Source organism: Oryctolagus cuniculus, chromosome 10, assembly GCF_051225735.1.
Source record: "Oryctolagus cuniculus isolate XC-2025 breed Fujian yellow rabbit chromosome 10, ASM5122573v1, whole genome shotgun sequence".
Classification (NCBI taxonomy): domain Eukaryota; kingdom Metazoa; phylum Chordata; class Mammalia; order Lagomorpha; family Leporidae; genus Oryctolagus; species Oryctolagus cuniculus.
The window spans coordinates 20,056,024-20,079,475 of NC_142876.1; the positions used below are offsets into that span (position 1 = coordinate 20,056,024).

Below are 23,452 nucleotides of genomic sequence, written 5' to 3' on the forward strand. Positions count from 1 at the left end.
TCAGGAGCAGACAGAAGTCCACAACCTGTCAAATAAGCAGGTTTAATGGGAGACGTTCGGTAGAGCGGTGTGAATGGCATGTGGTTCATTCATTTATTCACGCCTTCAACAGATGCTAATTAGGCCACTACCATGTGCTGCTCTTTGCAGCAGGTCTTAAACACAACACAAAGGGTGCTTGTTGCAGACTCGCCCATCCTAGCCCATTGCCTGGACACGTCCTAACGTATCGGAGGCATTCGGAAGTTGTTGAATGGGTTCTTGTTCAATTAGCATATTTAGGCCAATGAACTCTGAAACAAATGGACCTTCAGAGTAGCTTAAAAGGAAAATACAAAAGGCAACTGCCTGGCAGTGCTGTTTTGGACGTGGTTTGCGTGAGTTCCCCAGAGCTTCCAAGTGTGGGAGGCTTTGGTCCGCAGGGTGAGACACTGAGGTAGTGGAACCCTTGGTGGGGGGTAGTGGGAGGTGACTGCGTCCCATTCGCCCTTGGGGAGGGATTAAGGTTGGTTTTGCAGAGTGAGTTGGGTATCTTGGAAATAGATTCCATCAAGAGCAGCTTCTCAGAAAGCAGCAAGTCTGGTTTTCCCCACTCTCCCGCTGTTTTTCTGCTGTGTTGTGAAGCAGCCATGAGGCCACCCTTCCCCCCACCACCGGGTGAGCAGATGCCAGCGCGAGGCCCTGGGTGCTCAAGATTATGTGCTCACAAAGTCTCTCTGCTTTACAATGTACCTGCCTCGGGTACGTGGTTCCAGCAACACACAATGCATTCAGACAGGTGGCAAATTGCCTGGGGGGCGCACAGAAAAAGAAGTGGGGGGCTGCTGTCCTGGCTCCTGCTGATAATATGTACAGGGATTGACCAAAAGGCAGCCAGACCACAGCCCACGGAAATAAGCCTGAGGACCTTGGAGCTGCATGGTGCACACGAGCGTCCCAGCTTTACGTGGTCATACAGGGAGAGGGAGACCCCACCCTCCCTTCTCTCCAAGGCCAGCCCTAGGCGCTCTGCGTGTTTGAATGGGGCTACTCCGAAGCAGGGGACTGGGGCAAGAGACTGAGTCGCTTGCTAACAATTAGCACCAGTTCCTGTCTCTGGCTAGACACAGTTTTATTTTGAAATAGTAAAAGAGCTAAAAGTTTCAAAAGACAATGATTTAAGAGCTTGTTCTTCCTTCAACGACATCCAGTGTCATCCAACACTCAGACAACCATGACAGGCTCAGGCCCTAGAATGTAAAGTTGCACCCCCACCTTCCTTCCTCTCCCCCTCTCCAAGACCCTGAGAAGTCCTGAATCCCCTACCTCTCCTGGTGGTGGTTGTCTGCCCCAGGACATTTGGGAGGGAGAGGGGAGAGGGAAAAGGGGAGAGGGGAGAGGGGAGAGGGGAGAGGGGAGAGGGGAGAGGGGAGAGGGGAGAGGGGAGAGGGGAGAGGGAGAGACACGGACAGAGACAAAGACAGAGAGAGGGAAATCATTAAATAAATGATGATGGTTGGGAAGCGTTTTGCTTATGATGGTGAACTTGACCCTTGACCAAGGGTCTCCCGGAGCTGAGAGTTGCTGAAATGTGCAGCTGCTCAGGAAGCAACCAGCGAGCAGCCAGTGCTTCACAGGGTTTCCTGCCCCTCTCCCGCCCACCATTCCTGATACCAAGGATTTACACTCTAGGGCCCGCATTGTGTCCTGTTGTGGGCTCTCCCAGAGCAATGCTATTCACATCATTTTTCATCTTCCCAGGTGCAAACACAGGACATGCCCGGGGAGAGAACCTCTCTCTGCCAGATGCCAGCTTCCTCAGTGCCTGGTGGGCAGGAGGCTCCGTTCACTGGGACCACAGCAAACTCCTCCCCCAACTCAGAAGGAATCCACAGGGAAAACTCATCACTGGCTCAACTCCTGGAGGCACAAAGCTGCACTCAGGGCCCACAGCAGGCAGGAAAAGAAGAGAACACACCCAGAGGCTTCTGGAAAGACCTAGAACATGTGCTGAGCACCCCAGCAGTCAGTGAAGGAAGCACGTCCCTGGGTACATTCTCAGCTTGTCTCCCCAGGGACCCCAGCACTGCCCACAGGCAGCACACCTCTCTCTCTGTTGCTGGCCCTGAACCCAAACCCACGGATACTGCCCACACCTTGGAAACCATGTGTGATGGCTCAAGGGACAGAGGAACAGTGTGTGTGACAGAGTGCTTTGAAGCTGGTGACCAAGGAACACGTTGTGATACCACGGGTTCTCCTGTTGGAGCCTCAGTTGATACATACGTGCCTCAAGAAATGTGCTCCATGGGCTCCAAGCTGGCTGAAGGTCAAAGTGAAGAGCGTGATTTACGTTCTCCTGAGGACAAGACGCCGGGTGTTTTTTCTCAAGCACAAGGCCCCGAGCCTCTCCGGACTACATGCGAAACATCCCCTGTTTTCATCAGTACTTTCACCTGGACCATCTCACGCGAGAACAGCGAAGCTGACGCAGAGGACAAGCCAGCCGGGGTGGGGAATTCCACCTCCACCTTGGCCTCCACGGTGCAGGCTGTCCAGGAGGAGCCAAGCCCTGGGAATTGGCAAGTCCTCGAAGCAACACAGTTCCTTTTTTCTCAGGACAACTCCTGGGTGCGGTTTAAAGCAGGAGGTGCCCCAGACACACTGGCCAGTCACAGTCCAAGCATGGATCAGCCTCAGGGGAAGTCCCCAGCATTGCCCACCAGCGTTGAGTGTCTCCAGGGGACAGGGAAGATGGAGGATCCATCAGTTGCTACTGTGGCTACAGAAGCCCACGTGGCCAAATACCGAGCCATGTCCATCGCTGAGAACAGCCACGCAGATGGTGCCCAGAAGGGCCCAAGAGTCTCCCATGGGCAACCAGGCCCCGCTGTAAGGGGTCCCACAAATGAATCGACAAAAGAGCGGCCTTGCGTGGTACCCAGGGCCCCAGGACGTCAGGGGTGTGTGGCCCAGCTCCCAGCGGGCGAGGGTCTCTGCAGCAATCCCCCTCTTCAGATCGCTAGCCAGTCTGCGGACACGGCAGTCAACAGGCGCCTTGGAGAGGAGTGCCAAGACGGAGGAGGTGAAACACAGTGGAGAGGCAAGCAGGACCACTTGTCCCTCCAGGGTTCGCTCTCTGCCCATGACTTCCGCGGAAGCCTGCCCACCACGTCTGCTGCCCAGGAGGGAGCACCCTCGGTGCCCCTGGACCACGTCCCAGCAAACTCCAGGGAAGAAGGCAGGCAGAGCCCGGGCCTGGGTACGAGCGGCTCCGTGGTGACTGAAGCCATTGTGGCCACAGACAGTCAGGCTCTGAGCGCCATTCCGTCTCTCTCCGAGATCCTCCTGGACATACCTAAGGAGACTGGACTAGGAGGCTGGGAAGCAGGCAGAAAGCTGAAGATTATTACGCTCGAGGCTCCTCTGTCAGAGATCTGGCCACCAAGACAAGCGGCAGATTCTGAGTACAAGGCGTCAGATGTTAGTCCCCAAATTCCTGACCACAGCTGGGCTGTATCTGATGCTCTAAAGGCGAGCGGTGCCCCGTCGGACCCGGACGGCCTGGAAACCGCAGCATCGGCGATGCGCCGTCCTCAGGATCAGTCTCATCTGGCCCTTGCAGACAGCGGAGAGACGCGCAGAGGCGGACGGCCCGCCTCCAGCACACACTGGAGCAGTCTCTCTTCCCAGTCTCTGAGCCAGGCCGGGCTGCTGGAGTCCTCAGTGGACCCCATAGACGAGACGGAGTTATCCGTCGGGGATTTGCTGTCAGAGACTTCCGAAACTGGGGGGAAAGAACGTGTCAGGAATGCGAGTAAGGACCCCCAGGAAACCCAATTTGAGCTGGCGCGCCCCATCTCGTTTAAAAGGCTGCTGAGCTGCCCGGGCATCCTGGAGTCCTCTGTGGATCCCACGGATGTCACAGCTGCCGTGGAGCGCACCCGGGTTGAGAAGCCAGAGCCTTCCGAAGCCACCCAGGGGGCCACGGGACAGGGGAACGATGGACATTTGGGTCAGAGAGCGGGCGTCCAACCTGCTCTTCTGCAAAGTCCATGTCCCCAGGAAGGGAGAGAAATCAGCCAAGACCAAGAGTACAGCGAGAGACAGGATGAACACGACCAGGCAGGTGCAACAGTCACTCCCACCACTGGGCCAGTCCCACGTCCTGACCACTGCAGAGAAACAGTTCCCAGGGGAAGCAGCCTAAGCCAAACCCAGGAAGTGGGCAACGCGGAGCACAGCCTCCCCGCTCCACCTCTGTCCAGCTGTCCTGCAGCACCGGCACCTGCACCTGTTGGGCTTGAGACTCACAACCTCACAGGTCAGAACCAGGACATCCCTGTGAATGACTTGGGTGAGCAACGTGTGTTTTCTGACGCAAAGGGAAAAGGAGCCATCGAGAAGGAGCCCGAGAGACACGTGCTGCCTTCCAGAGACTTCACGCCGTCCCCTCGTGCTTCCTCTCCAGAAAGAAACATCACACACCTCTCCAGGAGCCGTAGCATTGAAGAACCGAACATGAAGGCACTTCAGACTGGGGAAAGCAAACCCCCAAGCTCATCCGGCTCCCCAGAAATGACCTTGGCACCCATTCCAAGAGAATGGGAGCCAGAGAAAGCCCTTAAGTTACTGCAGACCTCGACTCAGAAGGGCTGCAGCCTGAGCAGAGGGACGAAGTCGAGGGAGAAGTGCATCCCCATGGCAGCACAGCCAGCCAGAGGCCCGGCAGCCCCAGCGGCAGGGCCTGGAGCAGGCGAGGGCAAGAAGAAGCAAGAGGTCCCCGCAAGTGGACACTTAGCTGAGGGAGTAAAGAAGAAAATCCTGTCCCGCGTGGCAGCCCTGCGACTGAGGTTGGAAGAGAAGGAAAACGCCAGGAAGACCACGAGCTTTCTTAAAAAGATCCCTAAGCCAGAAACATCGTTACCATGCGCAGATGAGGAGAGGCACCCCAAAACGCCACCTTGCAAGAGAGAAGGCAAAGGTGAGGCTCTGATGCTTGGGTAAGGTTTGGGTTTGTAAGACCAGCTGTGAGGTTCCTATTTCTTGAATCCCTTGCAATTAAGGGGAGTGTCCACTGGGGGTCACTGGTGCTCCGGCCATGGCCATGTGAGTGGCCCCTCTGGGCTCCTGGTTCTCAAACAGCTGGTGGCCCACCCACCCCGGCACCCTGTGAGCTCTTGTGTGTGGGGAGGGGTGTGTGTGTTCAGGAATCTACTTCCTAACACATTCCAGGAGACCTGGAAGAAGACCTGCCCCTGAAAGTCTGCTTGCAAGTCCATTTGATGGAGGGAGTGTGATTATGGTGCCTTCTGTTTAATTAGCCTTTTAAAAAATATCTATTTAAGAAAGATAAACAGAAGCACCAATCAATGCAGCGAATTCGTATAATCAAATAGCACACGAAGCAGGATTTACAGAAAAAAATATTTCAGCATAATTTGGGAATCTCCTCTGTAATTGTCCATTTTCCTTTAAAATGGCTTAATGAAACCTTGGCTCTTCTTCCACACTTCAGGATAAATTCTGTGTCCAGCTCACCCTCACCGTTATCTGAGCTTAACCTCCTCTGGGGTCTTGGTCTCAGGTTTCAGACCACTTGACCCTCAAAAGCTCACATCACGGCAGCGCCCCCTGCTTTGCCTAGAGAACTGTTGCAGGCCCAAACTCCTCCAGGGACTGGATTTCAGCCCCCGTGACTTTAGAGCTCCTTTCCCATCCCACGGCAACCCCACGCTCCTCAGGGCTTTCTGCTGGTCTCCCTCTGCATTTGAAGGGGCATCAGTGACGCTTCCAGCTCCACCTGAACTTGGGCTCTGTGTCCACCTCTGTCACACAAACAGGGCTCCTTCCCAAAGCCCCGAGGCCCTTACCTGAGCCAGGCTCTGGTCTCCAAGTCCATCATTCAGTTCTCCTGCCCATTTTATGCCCTCTCCTCCTTCCCCCAAGTTTGTGTGTGTCCAAGACATCCATCAAGTTACAGCAGCCTGAGGAACACTGAGGCACCTGTGAAGACTGGGGGCTGTGAGTGCCGTCCTCAAGGCCATGGCCCAGACTAGGAGGGGACTTGGCCAACACCTGGACTCAGGGTCCCAGACTGTGCAGCTGCACCCAGTCTCAGCCTAGACAAATGCCAGTGGGGCCAAGTGCACTGAGATGGTTTTGCACCAATTAGCACTTGGGCTATTTTCTGTTCTTGATTATGCTCTGGGCTCCCATGACAATGCTAGTCTCAGCTACAGCCTGGCTCAAGGAGTTGTTCCCCAACCAGCCCACTGTCACTTCCTGGGCCGAGAGTTCACTGCTACAAACTCACGCTGTCATCCTAGCGACAAGGACAGCTTCACGCACCGCTGTTTCACTAGAGTGGGATTTGAGGCTCACGTTGATGCTTGCTGATGTGGCCGCGGGTGTGACGTGCTGTGTCGTGCTGCGCTCTTGTGTTACTGTGCTTTGTTTGTGAAACACCGACACCACGCTTCCAGTAATTCACACCAACCAAATTATGCTGCCCTCTTGGCCAAGGTGTCCATCCTCTTGTTCCAATGTCTGTGCTGCCCCCCAGTGGCTGCCCTCGCTAATCGCACATTTGCCTGGCACATCTGTTTTTTTTTTTGTTTGTTTGTTTGTTTTTTTTTTTTTATCTTTTATTTAATGAATATAAATTTCCAAAGTACGACTCATGGGTTACAATGGCTTCCCCCCCCATACCGTCCCTCCCACCAACAACCCTCCCCTTTCCCACTCCCTCTCCCCTTCCATTCACATCAAGATTCATTTTCGATTATCTTAATATACAGAAGATCAGCTTAGTATACCTTAAGTAAGTATTTCAACAGTTTGCTCCCACACAGAAACATAAAGTGAAAAATAATAGATGATTTTTTTAAAATGATGATGAAATCAGATCAGACCTATTGTCATGTTTAATCCCAGTGAGAGTCAAGTTGGGAATTGAAAATTTCTTTCTTTTTTTTTTTTTTTTTTTTTTTTTTTACAGAAGATCAGTTTAGTGTACATTAAGTAAAGATTTCAGTCGTTTGCACCCCCATAGAAACACAAAGTGAAATATACTGTTTGAGTACTCGTTATAGCATTAAGCCTCAGTGTACAGCACGTTAAGGACCGAGATCCTACATGAGGAGTAAGTGCACAGTGACTCCTGTTGTTGACTTTACCAATTGACACTCCTGTTTATGGCATCAGTAATCTCCCTATGCACCAGTTATGAGTTTCCAAGGCTATGGAAGCCCCTTGAGTTCTCCGACTCTTATCTTGTTTAGACACGGTCATAGTCAAAGTGGAGGTTCTCTCCTCCCTTCAGAGAAAGGCACCTCCCTCTTTGAAGACCTGTTCTTTCCACTGGGATCTCACTCACAGAGATCTTTTTGCCAGAGTGTCTTGGCTTTCCATGCCTGAAATACTCTCATGGGCTTTTCAGCCAGATCCGAGTGCCTTTAGGGCTGATTCTGAGGCCAGAGTGCTATTTAGGACATCTGCCATTCTATGAGTCTGCTGAGTATCTCACTTCCCATGTTGGATCACTCTCCCCTTTATTTATTCTATCGGTTGGTGTTAGCAGATACTAGACTTGTTTATGTGCTCCCTTTGACTCTTAGTCCTTTCATTATGATCAATTGTGAACTGAAATTGATCACTTGGAGTAGTGAGATGGCATTGGCACATGCCACCTTGATGGGATTGAATTGGAATCCCCTGGTATGTTTCCAACTCTACCAATTGGGGCAAGTCAGCCCGAGCATGTCCCAAATTATACATCTCTTCCCTCTCTTATTCCCACTCTTATGTTTAACAGGGATCACATTTCGGTTAATTTTCAACACTTAAGAATAACTGTGTGATAATTACAGAATTAAACCAGTCATATTAAGTAGAACAGACAAAAAAAAATACTATGAGGGATAATGTATTAAGTTGTCCATTAGCAGTCAGAGCTATGCTGATCAAGTCACCATTTCTCATAGTGTCCATTTCACTTCAGGAGGTTTCCTTTTTGGTGTTGAGTCAGTTGTCACCGATCAGGGAGAACATATGGTATTTGTCCCTTTGGGACTGGCTTACTTCACTCAGCATGATGTGTTCCAGATTCCTCCATTTTGTTGCAAATGACTGGATTTCGTTGTTTCTTACTGCGGTATAGTATTCTAAAGAATACATATCCCATAATTTCTTTATCCAGTCTACCGTTGATGGGCATTTAGGTTGGTTCCAGGTCTTGGCTATTGTGGCACATCTGCTTTTATCACTGGAGCTGGAAGGGGTCCTGTTTCATTCAAGCGGCCTCCTCTCTCCTGCCGGGGAGAGTGGAGGCAGACATCACTCCAGTGTCCTGGGCTGTGTGTTCTTCAGTGAGGCCTGCGAGGGTCAGGGAGACCAGGGAGTGCTCCTACTATTGCACAAAGAGCTTGCTGTTGACTGCCTTTGACGTCTGGAGGGCTTGACCTGTTACCTGGATAACCCAGAGTTTATTCTCCTCTCTGCCCCCCAGCTCCAATTTGACCTGGATCATCTGGTAGTCATTTAAAAGCATCTTTCCTTGGCTCAGGTCCTGTAGAACAGCTGCCCGTCATCCCAATCCCCTCCCGCTCCCTTTTTAGAAACCTTTCAAGTTCTAGTTCAGTTTCATATTAGAGAGCTCACCTAACGAATTTCAACTAAACAAAAGGTAGAATTTTTCTATCCAGGTTATTTGTTTGTTTTCCTACTGCATCCACTCCCAAGTTCTTCATCTGTGAGTTGGGAATGATAATTATGATCACTGTCTCGCAAGAGTCTTGTGGGAATTAAATGAGATGAGACAGGAAGTCATCTGCACACACTGACCTGCCAATCAATCTCTTCTTTCTAGCTCCAGTGTTACTGAGAAAGATCCAAGCTGAGATGTTCCCTGATCGCTCGGGAAATGTCAAATTAAGCTGCCAGTTTGCAGAAATTCACGAAGATTCTACCATCTGGTGGACAAAAGATTCAAAGTCAATAGCCCAAGTACAGAGAAGGTTTGGTGTTTGCCCCGGGTTCCTCTCCACAGTGGTCGCTTGCTTATTTCACAGCACAGTTGTTCAGCAGGATGCACGCTAGGAAGTGAGGAGGAAAATTGAAGCAGGGGCTGCATGCCCACAGTATCTAAGAGTAAGGATGGAAGACAGGGCTACGCAGGGAAAGAAGTGGAGGATTTTTGCCCCAGCTCTGCCACCACTGAGTCCTGTGATCTTAAGAAATCACAGAGCCCTTCACTCCATTTTTTAAAATCAGGGAACAGGCGGAATAATGTTGTAGGGTGGGGCAGTGTGGTCCTAAGGTTAAAGAGTCCTCTCTGTGTGTGAATTTTGCTTGTGTTTTCTGTTTCATAATTTCCATGAATCCAATAAAGATCAAACAAAGCTAAGAGAGTGGATCAAAAGAGAAAAAGAAACCCAACAATCCATGAAGTTACAGAAAAGCGACAGCCTCTGAGGGGATGAGCAGGCATCTCCACATTTGTGGGTGCCCAGGGTGTCGGAGGAGAGCAGAGAGGTGAGAGTGAGAATCATAGGCAGGAATACCTCTTGGGGAATAAACCTGATCGAGGGCTTCCTAAAGCCCCTCTTGGCAGTATATGCTTGTTCAGGCGAGCCAATAAGCTCAGGCATCACCTAGAACATTCTAGAAAAACGTCGCTGACTCTGCAGAAACCAGCATAACTTGAAGAACTCCAGCTGCTGAAAGGCTGGCCCCAGGTCAGCCCACTGGGCATGGGTGGAGGGTGCTCCTATCCGCTGTCTCTTGTTATAAGCAGACAGAGGGAGAGAATCTGAGGGTTTCTACTTATTTAAATCAAAGTCTGCTTGAGGCATTTGTCTGGAAATTATTTCCCAAATGCCACTACGGAGTACCTGAGTTAGAGTCTCATTTCTATTAACATCACTCCAGAAAACCTAACTGGGCTGTGATTGACATAATCACACTTTGCCTAAAATATCACCATTGTCCCGCCTGTCTTAGGTATGCTTTAAAAAGAATTATAACGGAGAAAGAAATGGTTTGATTTTTAAAGCAAGGAGGTTCCCTAGAGCTTTATTTAAAAAGTGCTAATTATACATTTATTTTCTGCAACTGTCAGCCAAAAACAATTAACTAGCATTGCCTGCTTGTTTCAATGACCCAGTCTTATTCGAAACTCAGAATTGGCATTTGAATCTTCCAGGTCCCTTTTCCAAGTGAGGTAGGCTGACAAGTACCCACCCATCCATGTGTCCATTAGAAAGCTTCTGTTCGCTAATGACACACAGTCCAGCTCTTTAAATTCTTTGTGATGTCGGACCCCTTTCTTCCTGGCAACTGTACCGGATTTGTTGAATGGATTTTCCTTCTTCATACTCAACACTCAAAAAATATTTGGGGGTCATACCTCTTTTGTATATTGGGAGATCATTCACATTATTTCAGATGAGTTTTTTTTATTTATGTTTTGACAGGCAGAGTTAGACAGTGAGAGAGAGAGACAGAGAGAAAGGTCTTCCTTCTGTTGGTTCACCCCCCAAATGGCCGCTACGGCTGGCGCTGCGCCAATCCAAAGCCAGGAGCCAGGTGCTTCTTCCTGGTCTCCCATGGGGTGCAGGGCCCAAGGACTTGGGCCATCCTTCACTGCACTCCTGGGCCATAGCAGAGAGCTGGACTGGAAGAGGAGCAACCGGGACAGAATCCGGCACCCCAACTGGGACTAGACCCAGAGTGCCAGTGCCGCAGACGGAGGATTAGCCTAGTGAGCCACAGCGCCGGCCCAGATGAATTTTTTAATGTTGCTAATTTTGCTCACTCCTAATTCCAGCTGAATGTTTATTTCACATGTCCCTCCTTGAAATATCTCACTGCCTTGTCAATGTATAGCCGTCAGAGTTGAAATCTCTCAGAACATGAGGATGTAGCAGAGGTCTTGTCAAGCTCATTAAATAACAAGGGAATCACTAAGATGTTAAAACCGTTCAAAGGAGCATTCGAGGAGTAGAAATTTCTATCCCAGGCAGAGGGATGTGAAGATAAAATTTCAGATAGAGAATGAGTTGACATTCAACAGGCAATAAGCCTAGGAGGTTAGCTTTTCTACTGCACAGAAACCCACAAGCAAGTAACTAAAAGTAGCTGGATGGGTTCTATTTAACATAAATGGTGAACCACACATAGGATCACGATCCTTGGGTGAGCCCATCAAACGACATGCGGTCATCCTCTGACCTTTTTTTATTTTATTTTACAGGCAGAGTTAGACAGTGAGTGAGTGAGTGAGAGAGAGAGAGAGAGAGAGAGAGAGAGAGAGAAAGGTCTTCCTTTTTCCGTTGGTTCACTCCCCAAGTGGCTGCTACGGCCAGTGCATTGTGGCCGGCGCGCTGCACCAATCCGAAGAAAGGAGCCAGGTGCTTCCTTTTGGTCTCCCATGTGGGTGCAAGGCCCAATGACCTGGGCCACAGCAGAGAGCTGGACTGGAAGAGGAACAAACTGGGACAGACTCCGGTGCCCCGACCGGGACTAGAACCTGGTGTGCCGGCGCCACAAGGCAGAGGATTAGCCTAGTGAGCCGCAGTGCCGGCCAATAAACCTTTTTTAAAAGGGGGAGGGGGGGCGCCACCATGGCTCACTAGGCTAATCCTCCACCTTGTGGCGCCGGCACCCCAGGTTCTAGTCCGGGTTGGGGCACCGGAGTCTGTCCCGGTTGCCCCTCTTCCAGGGCAGCTCTCTGCTGTGGCCAGGGAGTGCAGTGGAGGATGGCCCAAGTCCTTGGGCCCTGCACCCCAGGGGAGACCAGGGTAAGTACCTGGCTCCTGCCATCGGATCAGCGTGGTGCGCCGGCCGCAGCAGCCATTGGAGGGTGAACCAACGGCAAAGGAAGACCTTTCTCTCTGTCTCTCTCTCTCACTGTCCACTCTGCCTGCCAAAGGAAAAAAAAAAGATTTATTTCTTTATTTTAAAAGCAGAGTTACAGATAGGCAGAGGCAGAGAGAGAGTGAGAGAAGTCTTCCATCTGTTGCTTCACTCCCCAGTTGGCCACAATGGCCAGAGCTGAGCCAATCTGAAGCCAGGAGCTTCTCTTCCTCTCCCACATGGGTGCAGGGGCCCAAGCCTGCTTTCCCAGGCCATAGCAGAGAGCTGGATTGGAAATGGAGCAGCCGGGACTCGAACCGGCACTCATAGGGATGTCAGCACTGCAGGTGGAGCCTTTACCTGCTATGCCACAGCACCGGCCCTGAAATCTTCCCCTCGTAACTGCACTTGTTCATGTCCAGGTTTCACCATAAATTCAGGATATGTCCGGGGGGGGGGCCTATCATCAATGGAGAAAATATTATGATTTAGTGGGCCTTGTTTTTTGTAGCACTAGTATATTGTGGAAGAGACTTGTTAAACCAGAGAATCCAAGTCTATAAGGAACATTTTTGTTAACATGTAGTTGAGATAAACTCAGGATAAGTGGATCTTTGTTAGACGACGAAATGAACCAGAACTGAAGTGCACAACATACGTGCACACACGATCTCGATGAACGTCTAAACAAAATTCATTATGTAGAACAAACATGGAAGAAACACTTTGTGCTACACAGGTTTTTGTCTGAGACTTTGGAATATAGATCGTGAAGCCAACCATCATTCAAATTACCCTAGACTTACGGTCAGGAGCCACAATGTACTTGGGGAGGCAACTTGATAAGGTCAAGGTCATTTGCTTAAATCTCTCTATGTATCCATTTCCTCGACTGTGAAACAGGCTTCGTAGCTGTACTTCTCTCATCAGGTTGATGAGAAATGGCGCGTTCCAGGTACTCAGTGTACATGAGTGGTCATCATCACGCTCTCATCACCACAGCATCGGTTACTGTATTCCTAGCACAGTGTCTGGAACTTCATAGGACTGGGCAGGTGATGGGTGGATGGGTGCATGATGGCAGTCGTTAGGGGAGCACCCAGGACGAGAGCCTTCAGTCCCATAGCATTATGGAAAACAGAGGAGCCCTTCTGCTGTCCTTTACTGGGTCTGTGTTCAGGTTTGGGTCTGGAGATCACTGAGCACAAGCACCTGGTTTAGAACTGAGGTGATGGGGCCAGCGCTGTGGTGCAGCGGGTTAACACCCTGGCCTGAAGCACCGGCATCCCATATGGGCACCAGTTCGAGTCCTGACTGCTCCGCTTCCAATCCAGCTCTCTGCTATGGCCTGGGAAAGCAGTGGAGGATGGTCCAAGTCCTTGGGCCCTGCACCCATGTGGGAGACCTGGAAGAAGCTCCTGGCTCCTGGCTTCAGGTCGGCACAGCTCCGGCCATTGCGGCCAACTGGGGAGTGAACCAGCGGATGGAAGACTCTCTCTTTCTCTGCCTCTCCTCTCTCTGTGTAACTCTGACTTTCAAATAAATAAATAAATCTTTAAAAAAAAAAAAAAAACGGAGGTAACTTCCAAGCAGATGTGTACACGACAGCTCCCAGACTTTGCAATTCCAGTTCTCTGCTCTGCCAATAGGAGCTGAACCTCCTGAGCGCTTGCATGGATTCGTATCACATATCGGAGTCCGGGTGTGAAATCAGAATCAATAAATTCTCCCCTGCAATCAATAAGCGACTCAAACAGCTCATCTCAATCCTGAATCCTGCCCTCTCCCCAGCCCAGTGGCCGAATCCGTGAGGGCACCAGCACATGCGCTTCTTTAGCCTGAACTGTGCTTGAAAAATCCAACAACCGCGTGATGACGTGTGGCTGTCCTCCATTACAGCGCAGGGGACAACTCCACGGTCTCCCTGTCCATCGTCCAGGCCAGCCAGGAGGACCAGGGCCTCTACACTTGCTGCCTTGAGAACAGCTACGGGAAAGCCTCGGCTCAGTTCCACCTCACGGCTGAAGGTGAGCCCCAGCTTCTCTGCTTCCCAGGAACGCCAGGGGCCCCGCCCAGTTCAGGAGGGGCGTGGGCGCTGAGGCCGCTCTCTCCTTTGTCTTCTAGTTCTCAAACAGCTGTCGGGTCGCCAGAACACCAGAGGTAAGGAAGCTGATTTGAGTTGGCCGGTCAGAGGCGATGGTCTCACCTGAATGTTTGCGACAGCTCTCTTCCCACGGGCTCTTCCAACCAAGAGGAGCCCGCAGGAACGACTGCAGGGGCCAGTGGCACCCCGTGAGCCCTTCCAGCGCAATTAGCAGGGCCATCCTGCCTGTGAGCACTCCATTCGGATGCAGTGGTGGGCAACATGCAGACAGGGAGCTCCGATTTGACCTTTTTCTTTAAGCGCCAGATTTGCAGCCAGCCCGTCTGCATGAGCTTTGCAGCCTCTAGCACTGCCACAGCAGGTTTTGCTGCTTGAATTTCCTTTCCAGTGGGACCAGCTGAGCCCATTCCCAAAGAGAGCAGGTGTCAGGAAAATAACACGGCTTGTTTGCTTCTTCATGAGAATGAGAGCAGGGTTTCTGTGCTTGCTTTCGGCACATCTGGTGCTGTTCTGAACACGCAGGCCGTCGGGGGCCAGCCACTGAGTTTTCCAGGTTGGTGGGATCCAGGCCTGCTGTGTATCTCTTCTTAGAGAGAACTGCTCACCCCCCTCCTCCCACTCCAACCCAGGAGCGTGCTGGGAGGTATTTAGGAAGTTGTGTGGGGATGACAGGGGGAGCTCTGATTTGCCAAGTTTTCCCATGTTCCGGGGCGTAAATCCTCACGTTTCTATAGGTCAGCCTTGTCCTTGTTGGTACCCGGGAACGCTGGTCGGCCAAGGGGCGGGACTGGGCCACATTCTGTCCAATCAGAGCTGTGCCCTGCTGCAGGCTGCGAAGAGATTGAGTTCAGCCAGCTTATCTTCAAGGAAGACTTCCTGAGCGAGAGCTACTTTGGGGGCCGCCTGCGGGGCCAGATTGCCACCGAGGAGCTGCACTTCGGGGAGGGGGTGCACCGCAAAGCCTTCCGCAGCACGGTCATGCGGGGGCTCACGCCCGTCTTCAAGCCCGGCCACGCCTGCGTGCTCAAGGTGCACAACGCCGTGGCCTACGGGACCAGGAACAACGACGAGCTCATCCAGAAAAACTACAGACTCGCCGCCCAGGTGGGTGCACCTGCCCGGAGGCGCCCCTTCCGTGCGGGCGTCAGACAAAAGTCAGACTCGGGGTTGACGGTGGTGTCTCCGAGGGCCGCCTTCTTCTCTGGGGCTATAAGGGGGCCCGGGATGGAGCCTTGAACGCTGGGAATCGCACCTCACTTTCAGGTAGAATTGCTCCGTCCCACGGCAGCCAGCTGGGGCTCAGCCAATGCCCGAAGATGCCCCTACCAGTTCTGACCTGGGTTGTGACCATTTCTGTGCCCAGGAAGGCCCATGCAGTCTCTAGGGGTTTGGATCCACACGGAAGCTCCTCTGGATGCCAGGACCCCCCGGGACGGATGAAAGCAGCCCTAGCTTGCAGGGGGTGGTCTGTTTATGTAAGGGAGGTGCGGGGGGGGGGGGGTCCACGCTGGTCTCCTTGCTCAGTTTTCTGAGTCTGCTGCGGTGTCATCCTACAGACTAGCGAGAGAGGTGCACCCAAGTTGCCAGCCAAGTTCCAACCTCTCTCTTACTAAGTCACAGAACTCTTAAGGGGAAGGTCGGGGCGGGGCGAGCATTAGCTTCTCTCCCTCCCTCCCCCACCTCCCCCATCTTGATCCTTGCGTTTCACCGTTGACCCCAGTGTCGCTCCCCCTCTTCGTGGAGGAACGACACGGGACCCTGCGCTGTTCTTTTGTCTGCTCGGCCCTCCCCGGGTTTGCTGCTGGTCCTTCCCGGGTTGGCTACCAACCCTTCCACCTCCGTGGAAGGGCGGTTCCCCCTGCCACATTCCCCACTTCCGCGGGGGAGCGGCACACCGCCGGCCGGCTCTCTCAGGGGCTGCTCAGGTGTTCCTTCAGATAGATGTTCCTGGTGCATGTTGTCTCTCTCCTCCTTTATAGTCCTCTTCCACCAATCCCAACTCTGCTACCCACACGCCGAGTACGCTGCTCTCCTCCAATCAGGAGCAGGTCCTACAGTTTATTGGTTGAACTGGAGGCAGCTGTGTAGAAGCTGTTTCCTCCTCTCCCAGCGCCATATTGTGGGAGAGCAGATGCATAGAATAAGTCTTAATTCCAGTAACAGTCTAGTCCGAGTTGCTCCCCACACCCCAGCACTGGCTAAGCCACAGGAGAGTTGGGTCTCACTCTCCCACAGACTGTGTGCCCTTCTACAATTGTTACCACAAAGTAATAGGTGACATTTGGACGACTTTCCCCAGCACTGTGAAGCGTCTACCACTTCCGATTCTGTTGTGTTTGTGCGGGTAGCCCCTCTTCTCCAGGTACAGGATTTTGCCAACTGTATCCCTTTCTTCTCTGAACCCAGACTCTCTGTGCTTCTCTCATCTGAGTATTCCCTCATCACAAGTATGACCCAGTCCTGGAGAATCCCCAGCATCCGGACTCCCACTCAGAAGGGCAAGCCAGAGATCTTGCCAATGCATTCATCATTTACTATTTAATTACACCACTCTTCCATGGGAAATCTCACGGGAAACCGAGCAGACCCTGAGTTACCTGACCTCACCCACAGGACCTATCTCCTGAGCTCGGGAGTAAACTTCAGCCTCGCTGGTTCTAGAAACTTTGTGGTTCAGGGATATCTGTCCACGGAGACCTCTTGACCTTTGCCTGGACAGTCCCTTCCTGTCTCAGAGCTCCTCTGTAATTGGCCGACTCTAGGCCGTCATACATGTCACCTCCGTGACCCCAGCCAAGGCATGGGTTTGGGAGTCTATTGGCTTGATTTGAACTGGGAACTAGCCTCGCTGGGTAATACGCTATCTGCTTATCTTCTCATCACTTGGCTTTCTCTTGTGCTTGGACGCTCTAGGAATGCTACGTTCAAAACACTGCCAGACATTATGCCAAGATCTATGCTGCAGAAACACAGCCTCTGGAAGGCTTTGGAGAAGTGCCAGAGTAAGTGTGTCTACCCTGCTCCCTGTAAGTAGCGTGACTCGCTGGGGACCTGCCCGGGACGAGGGGCTGAGCAGGCCCAGGAAGACAGCCGCTGATTGGGTCTGTAAGCTACCTGAGGGCCCATGTGACTGTCATCCTGTGCTTGCTGGGTCGCCAGAAACACACTTAGAGGAACTGGATAAACATTCTTTAAATAAAGACATGGGTGGGGAGGCGTATGGGTGTATGGACTTACGCAGAGATGGATGGATGGGTAAAGCCACTCAAATTTTCCTTCACTCGGAATGGAAAATCCAGGATATTTACTCCCGTAGATATTACACTGTCTAGAAAATGAGCAAGTACTGGAGAACAATATGAAGCGATGAGTCTTGTGATAAAAACAGGAAGAGCAAATTGTGTGACCGGGAAGAGTTAGCGTACTGCCCACTTCCTGGACCCCATAAAGACAAACCACAGTGACTACTTTTATCCACCCACTGCCTCAGTGTTTACTGGCCCCAGCAAGCTGTGGGGATCCCAGAGCTGTGAGTATCGGGCTGTCCACCTGGCGGGATCTAGCTGCTTCCTTACATGGAGAGAAAGGGCTGCGCCAGCACGGGTAGGACGTTTCAGACAGAGCAGGAAGGAGGGAGGAATTCCTGTCAACCCTCAAAACGGGAGAAACACGTTCCCTTTGGAGGCATGATGGGCATACCGCGTAGCAAGCGAATCCTTTCTGCTCTTCGTTAAGAAATGCTTAGCATGGTCATTTCGTCCGTAAGTGTTTCTCAGCTCATTCAAGAAGGATTCGTGTAATGCAGTGAGAAAACACAAGTGGTTTTCCATGGGACTTGATGGAGACCGCAGCTTCATGGCGGTAAGAACTCAGCCCCACCGGCCGAGGCTCCGCCCTCTCCAGCTCCTCCCCAGGGAAGAGGAAGACCTTGCCCACGAACCCCTCCCCCACCCAGCCCTGCTGGCAGGCACAGACCCCAGCTTTAGGCAGCTTCACTCCACTCTCTGTGGCCTTTTCCTGGGGGAGTAACAGAACACTATGTCTGTGAAGATTGATCTAGGGACTCAGACTGGAGGGGGCGTGCTGGGGGCCCACGGGCGAGGGTCCTCAGAGTTGCAGCAAATGGGCCACGGTGCAGAAGATGGAAAAGCACGGCTTCTGGCTGAGACAACTTTTCCCTCCTTACCATGGCAAAACAGCGAAGGAATGATGCTAGTGTCTGGCGGAGAACAGTCCTCAGGGGGGCTTCCATCCTCATGTCACGTTCCCAGCACCAAAGCCAGAATGTCCCACAGCCGAAAACACGCACACACACAGTCTCTGTGTGTCTCTCTCTCCTGACCTGGCACATCCCCAGCCTGTACAGACACCTAAACAGAGGGAGGTGTGTGTGTGTGCGTGTGTGTGTGTGTGTGTGTGTGAGAGAGAGAGAGAGAGAATGTGAGAGCATGAGCCTGCCCCACACAACCACAGCCTTCTCTGAAGGCCCCCAGGGTTGAGCTGAGTGGCACCTGTACCTGGGGATGGACCCAGAGGCTCTGGACCGGGACCTCCCCTGGCCTGCAGGTCTCCTTCCCGGAGGAGCTGGGGTCTGGAAAGCACTCCTGCTGGCGCTGCCTCAGCTTCTGCTTCTGAATTCATGAATATGAATGGCGCCACAGGGTCCATGCAAATGGTCCCGCTGGGCCCAGGCCAGGCCTAATTGAGAAGCTGAGTAATACCCAGCCCTTGTTTCTGTGTTTTTCCCTCACCAAGGGCTACAGGATGAATAAGAGCCCAGGCAAACCCTGAACACTTCTGCTCCATGCCAAGGGCCAATGGCCAGAGGGAGGGTCCTCAGAGGTTCCGGGGGAGGGGGAGACCAAGATGCCCCAAATCCTGCAAAATGACAAAGCTCGACCGGTGGAGGCCTGCGTCAGGGGCACATGGACGCCCCACCACCACCACCACCCCGGCCATCTGGACGTGTCTTTAGCAGCACACAAAGCACTGGTCCTGGGGCGCTGCTGTTGGCGGGGCTGACTGCTTTGTGTGTGAGCACGGCCAGGCTCCAGAAGGGCTGTTTGGACTCAAGCCCTGCTCTGAGCAAGCTCCTGCCTCCCCAGCCATGGAGCCAGGGGGTTCCCACCGTTCCCAGGGAATCCTTGCCAGTGGCAGCAGAGGACAAACAGGTGCCAACGCAAAGGTCTGGGGGCTCAAAGAGGAGGGGGCCCGGCGGTGTCATCTCTTGGAAGTGTTACACTTTGCATCTTTTAAATTCATTTGAATTTTGTATCCTTTGTCCCTCTATGCCTGCCTTAGTTCTAACAAAAATAACATTTTCTCCAGGGATCTGCCACTCAGGCTGACCCCTGTGTGCACCTTCACCTCACCTCCCTGGAGAAGGCACAGGCCCCGATGTCCTGGGACACGGTCCCAGCTCTCAAGAGCAAGTGGGCATGGGGGGCTGACTCCTGCTGAGGGCCACCCCCAGCCCCAGCGCCCTTGTGACTTTTCCTAACTTCGGGTCTGGCCACCAAGGGGGACGGAATTGCTCTGTCTTCCAAGGACCCGGCTCCAAACCTGAGATTCTTACAAGGCCTTTCATTGATGGGCTCCTTGCAGGGTTTTACATGGAAGACCAACGCCAACCACCTCCTCCCGCGGGGAGCGCCTGGCACCACTTCCCTTATTTGCCTCTCACCCCTCCCCGAAGCCTCCTTTCTTATCCTTTGAACACATGGCCAGTTGGCAGGGGATTCAAAACTATATTTTGCCAAACATTTTGCGCTTAAAAAATTAATAAGGAGCTAACATCGTGGTATAGTAGGTTAAGCCACTGCCTACCAATGCCAGCATCTCATATGGGTGTCGGTTTGAGTCTTGGCTGCATCACGTCCTATCCAGCTCCCTGCTAATGCACTTGGGAAAGCAGTAGAAGATGGCCCAAGTGCTTGGGCCCCTGCACCCACGTGGGAGACCTGGAAGAAGCTCCTGGCTCCTGGCTTCGGTCTGGTCTAGACCTAGCCATTTGGCCATTGTAGCCATTTGGGGAATGAACAAGTGGATGGAAGACTTCTCTGTCTCTCCCTCTCTTGCTGTGACTCTGCCTTTCAAGTAAATAAATCTTTTTAAACAAATCGTGAACATCAGAAGGCAACATCTCACTTTTTCTCTTGCCTCCATGGCTTGCCACCATCGTTTCGACCTTAAGCCCTTGAAGACGATGCCTACGTGGTCAGTCACCCTGGCAGTCTCTTCTTTGGCTATTCTGTGAGATCAGATCCTCCATCAGTGCTTCATGACCCCCAGGGACGTGTTCAATGATAGAACATTTCTAAATATTTATTTATGTATTTCAGAGTGTATTCTCATCTGCTGGTTCACTCCCAAAATGTCCACAATGGCCAAGGCTGGGCCAGGCCAAAGCCAGGAGCTGTAAACTCCTTCCAGGTCTCCCATGTGAGCTGTCACCTGCTGCTCACCAGGGTGCACATTAGCAGGGAGCTGGAACCAGGCGAGGAGCCGAGACGTGAACCCAGGCATAACAGCGATGATATTTTTGATTGTCATGACTGGGAAAGTGCCACTGGCACCGAACGAGTAGAAACCAGGAATGTTCCCAGCCATGCTATGGGCCAGGGCCAACCCCACACTAAGTGTCCACTCTCATCTCCTACAGGGGTCTCTGCTCAGACGTTCATGAATCAGCAAGGACTTCTCTGACCTCCCCAAACCACACAGCAGCCTCTTCCCTACCCCTGGGCTCCCTGTCTCTCCTCCACTGCTTTATTTTTCCAACTGACTCTTAGCACAGCCCAGAGAGTTGTTTATTAGCTGTCTCCTTCATTCAAATGTAGGACTCACAGGAGCAGCATCTATATTGTCTTTCCTGCCCTTGTTTAGAAGATTGTCTGATGCATGGGAGGGGGGAGGCACAGAATGAATGTTTGTGGACTGAATGAAAGGAAAGAAGGAGGAACCGATGGATGGGAGAAGGTTGGGTGGATGGATGGATAGAAGGAAGGGAGGGGGAGGGAGGGAGGGAGGGAAGGAAGGAAGGAAGGAAGGAAGGAGGGAAGGAGGGAAGGAGGGAAGGAGGGAAGGAGGGAAGGAGGGAAGGAGGGAAGGAAGGAAGGAAGGAAGGAAGGAAGGAAGGAAGGAAGGAAGGAAGGAAGGTCATTAAGATAGAACTCTCTGGAAGAAATTCATTTCCACACGAGCCGCTAAACTCCACCCCATGCAGAATTTTCTAACCAACGCTAAGAACAAAGAAAAACCAGAGACACATCCTTTTAACCGCTGAATAATCCCGGGAGGACTTTAAACGGGGTGCAACTCGGGTTGCTCTGCCGCCGCCCACGCCCAGGGGAGGGGAGAAGGCACCAGAAGCCTTTCTTGCCAGCTGAGACCTGACCCGGGTCCGCGCTCTCCCCTGCCAGGATCATCCCCATCTTCCTCATCCATCGGCCTGAGAACAACATCCCGTACGCCACCGTGGAGGAGGAGCTGATCGGTGAGTTCGTGAAGTACTCCATCCGAGACGGGAAGGAAATCAACTTTCTGAGGAGAGACTCAGAGGCCGGTCAGAAATGCTGTACCTTCCAGCACTGGGTGTACCAGAAAACAAGCGGCTGCCTCCTGGTGACGGACATGCAGGGTGAGGACACGGCGGGCAGGGAGGTCCTGGGGAGGGACGGGGCAGGAGAGGCCCTCGGGGACTTGAAGACTCTTGTCCCCAGAAGGTTTTGCCAGTGTCTCATCAGCTTGACAAAGAAGGCTGAAGGGATCAGCCAAATGCAGCAATACCCTTAGCTTTTCATAACTCACACCCGTAACGCCTTCCCTTTGCGACAGGCAGCCAGAGAGGGGCTCCGCTGTTAAATCCTCAATAGTTGCAAACTTGGGAGTATGGGTGAAAGCCCAGATGCACTGACAGACAGATTAAGGTGCACCAATTCATTCTCAAGTCGTGGTTCACAGTTCTTAGGACACGTTCAATTCTAAGCTCTCTTTATGAAGTCACAGTGTGTTTGCAAATTTTTAGGATTGCCATTTCCTGTATGAAATGGGGCTGCCAGAGTCAGGTTCCCCCAGAGACGTGCCTATGTATTCAAGTCCAGATGGCTACCTGGGAGGCGCTCCCAGGAGACACCAGCGGGAGGAAGGGACTGGGTGTGTCACCCAGTCACCACTGCCTTGCAACCGTCCATTACTGCGGTGGACAACCGGAGCGCCCTCTGCTGGAGCCCGTGTGGAACGCAGGTCCTGGAATTACCCCACCCAGGGGGAGATCCAGCCACCAGCTCCCATGAGCCGCAGCGGAAGGCTGCTCCTGACGGGGGCATCAAATCCCGCACACCTGCCGCCTGCACATGAGGCAGCTGGGCATAGACAGTTGAGTTACAGCAGTGAGTGATGATCCTGCTAGGGGAAATCTGGAGCGTGGTTGTGTGTCTCCTGAATGTCACCTGCCGCGGGATGCTCCAGCCTGGGCCTGCAGACTGCTCTGTCCCCTGGAGGGTGACTTCCTAGAGCTGCCAGCTTCTGGCCCAGCCACTGTGCTCAATGCCCCCGCGCTTCCGTTCTTCCCTGGTTAGGCTGTTGTGGGGCCCAAGGACCCACCACTTCCCCAAATTTTTTATCCACCCATATTTTCCTATTATTTTCAATCTTCAGAATAATCCTGCAAAGATGACCCCATTATACAGATGAGAAAACTGAGGGTCAGAGACAGCGATTTAACTGCCTGCTGCCACTCAGTTGGTAGAGAGGTTCAAGACTCCAGCCCATGCTTTCTCTGAATCCCAACCTTTTTCTGCTACGTCTGGAATCCACCAATCAGCAAGAGCTTTACTCCCTGACCTTTACAGGCATCTCCTTCGTGGGTCCCATTCCACCTTCCCCCGAGTCTCCTGGGGGCTCCTGGGAGGCCCTGGGGCCTGGGGGATGGAACCTTACTATTCTGCCGCTGGCGCCTGCTGTGGTTTAAGGCTGGCATAGCTGCCCACTCCTTTCACGGACACTCACACACCACAGATAACAATCTCATTTATTCTACTTGGGCTCTGGCTGTGCCACGGTTGCTGTTCCCCCTTCAGAGTTAACTTTGCATTAAATATCATTCTTCTACCAGGAAAACAACACCCTGGGGCTTCACGCACAGTGAATATGGCTTCCAGGCACCAGTAGGCGAGGGGAGTGGAATCTTCCATTTCTCTGTGTCCTGTGGTATCTCGCAGCAGTGTTTATTTGCTCTCTGCTGTCAGGAAGAACCTTTTGACTGTCATTACCGTGGCATGAAACAGCAATCTCTGCTTTTTATAATTCCACCAAGACACTGCAATTAGGATCAAAACCAACCAACCCAAAGTCAACCACCCCGTTTTGGACCCTTCGCGGTCCCTCCCTGGCTGCATTGGCTCAGAACTGTGCATGGCTTGTAAGTCTAAGAGGGTAAAAGGCCAGCCTGTGATTTGTACCTAAGATCTGCATGCTGGCGAAACCTGTCACTCGAAACACCCAGGGACTCAA

At 52.4% G+C, this 23,452-nt stretch overlaps 1 protein-coding gene across 9 annotated transcripts in view; it reads left to right on the plus strand.

Annotated features, from left to right (window-relative positions):
• ALPK2 (alpha kinase 2) overlaps positions 1-23,452 on the plus strand; it is a 117,124-nt gene that overhangs the window by 81,223 nt on the left and 12,449 nt on the right. For 4 of the 9 annotated variants that reach the window (XM_070050093.2, XM_070050095.2, XM_089305059.1 and 1 more), the window contains exons 5-11: positions 1,741-4,963; positions 8,849-8,996; positions 13,735-13,862; positions 13,960-13,995; positions 14,751-15,043; positions 16,853-16,941; positions 21,361-21,578. In XM_070050093.2, coding sequence (XP_069906194.2) covers positions 1,741-4,963; positions 8,849-8,996; positions 13,735-13,862; positions 13,960-13,995; positions 14,751-15,043; positions 16,853-16,941; positions 21,361-21,578 — 4,135 coding nt within the window. Of the gene's footprint in view, positions 1-1,740; positions 4,964-8,848; positions 8,997-13,734; positions 13,863-13,959; positions 13,996-14,673; positions 15,044-16,852; positions 16,942-21,360; positions 21,579-23,452 lie in introns of those variants that run through there. The other 5 variants (XM_008261415.5, XM_051851899.3, XM_089305060.1 and 2 more) reach the window with 3 other exon arrangements.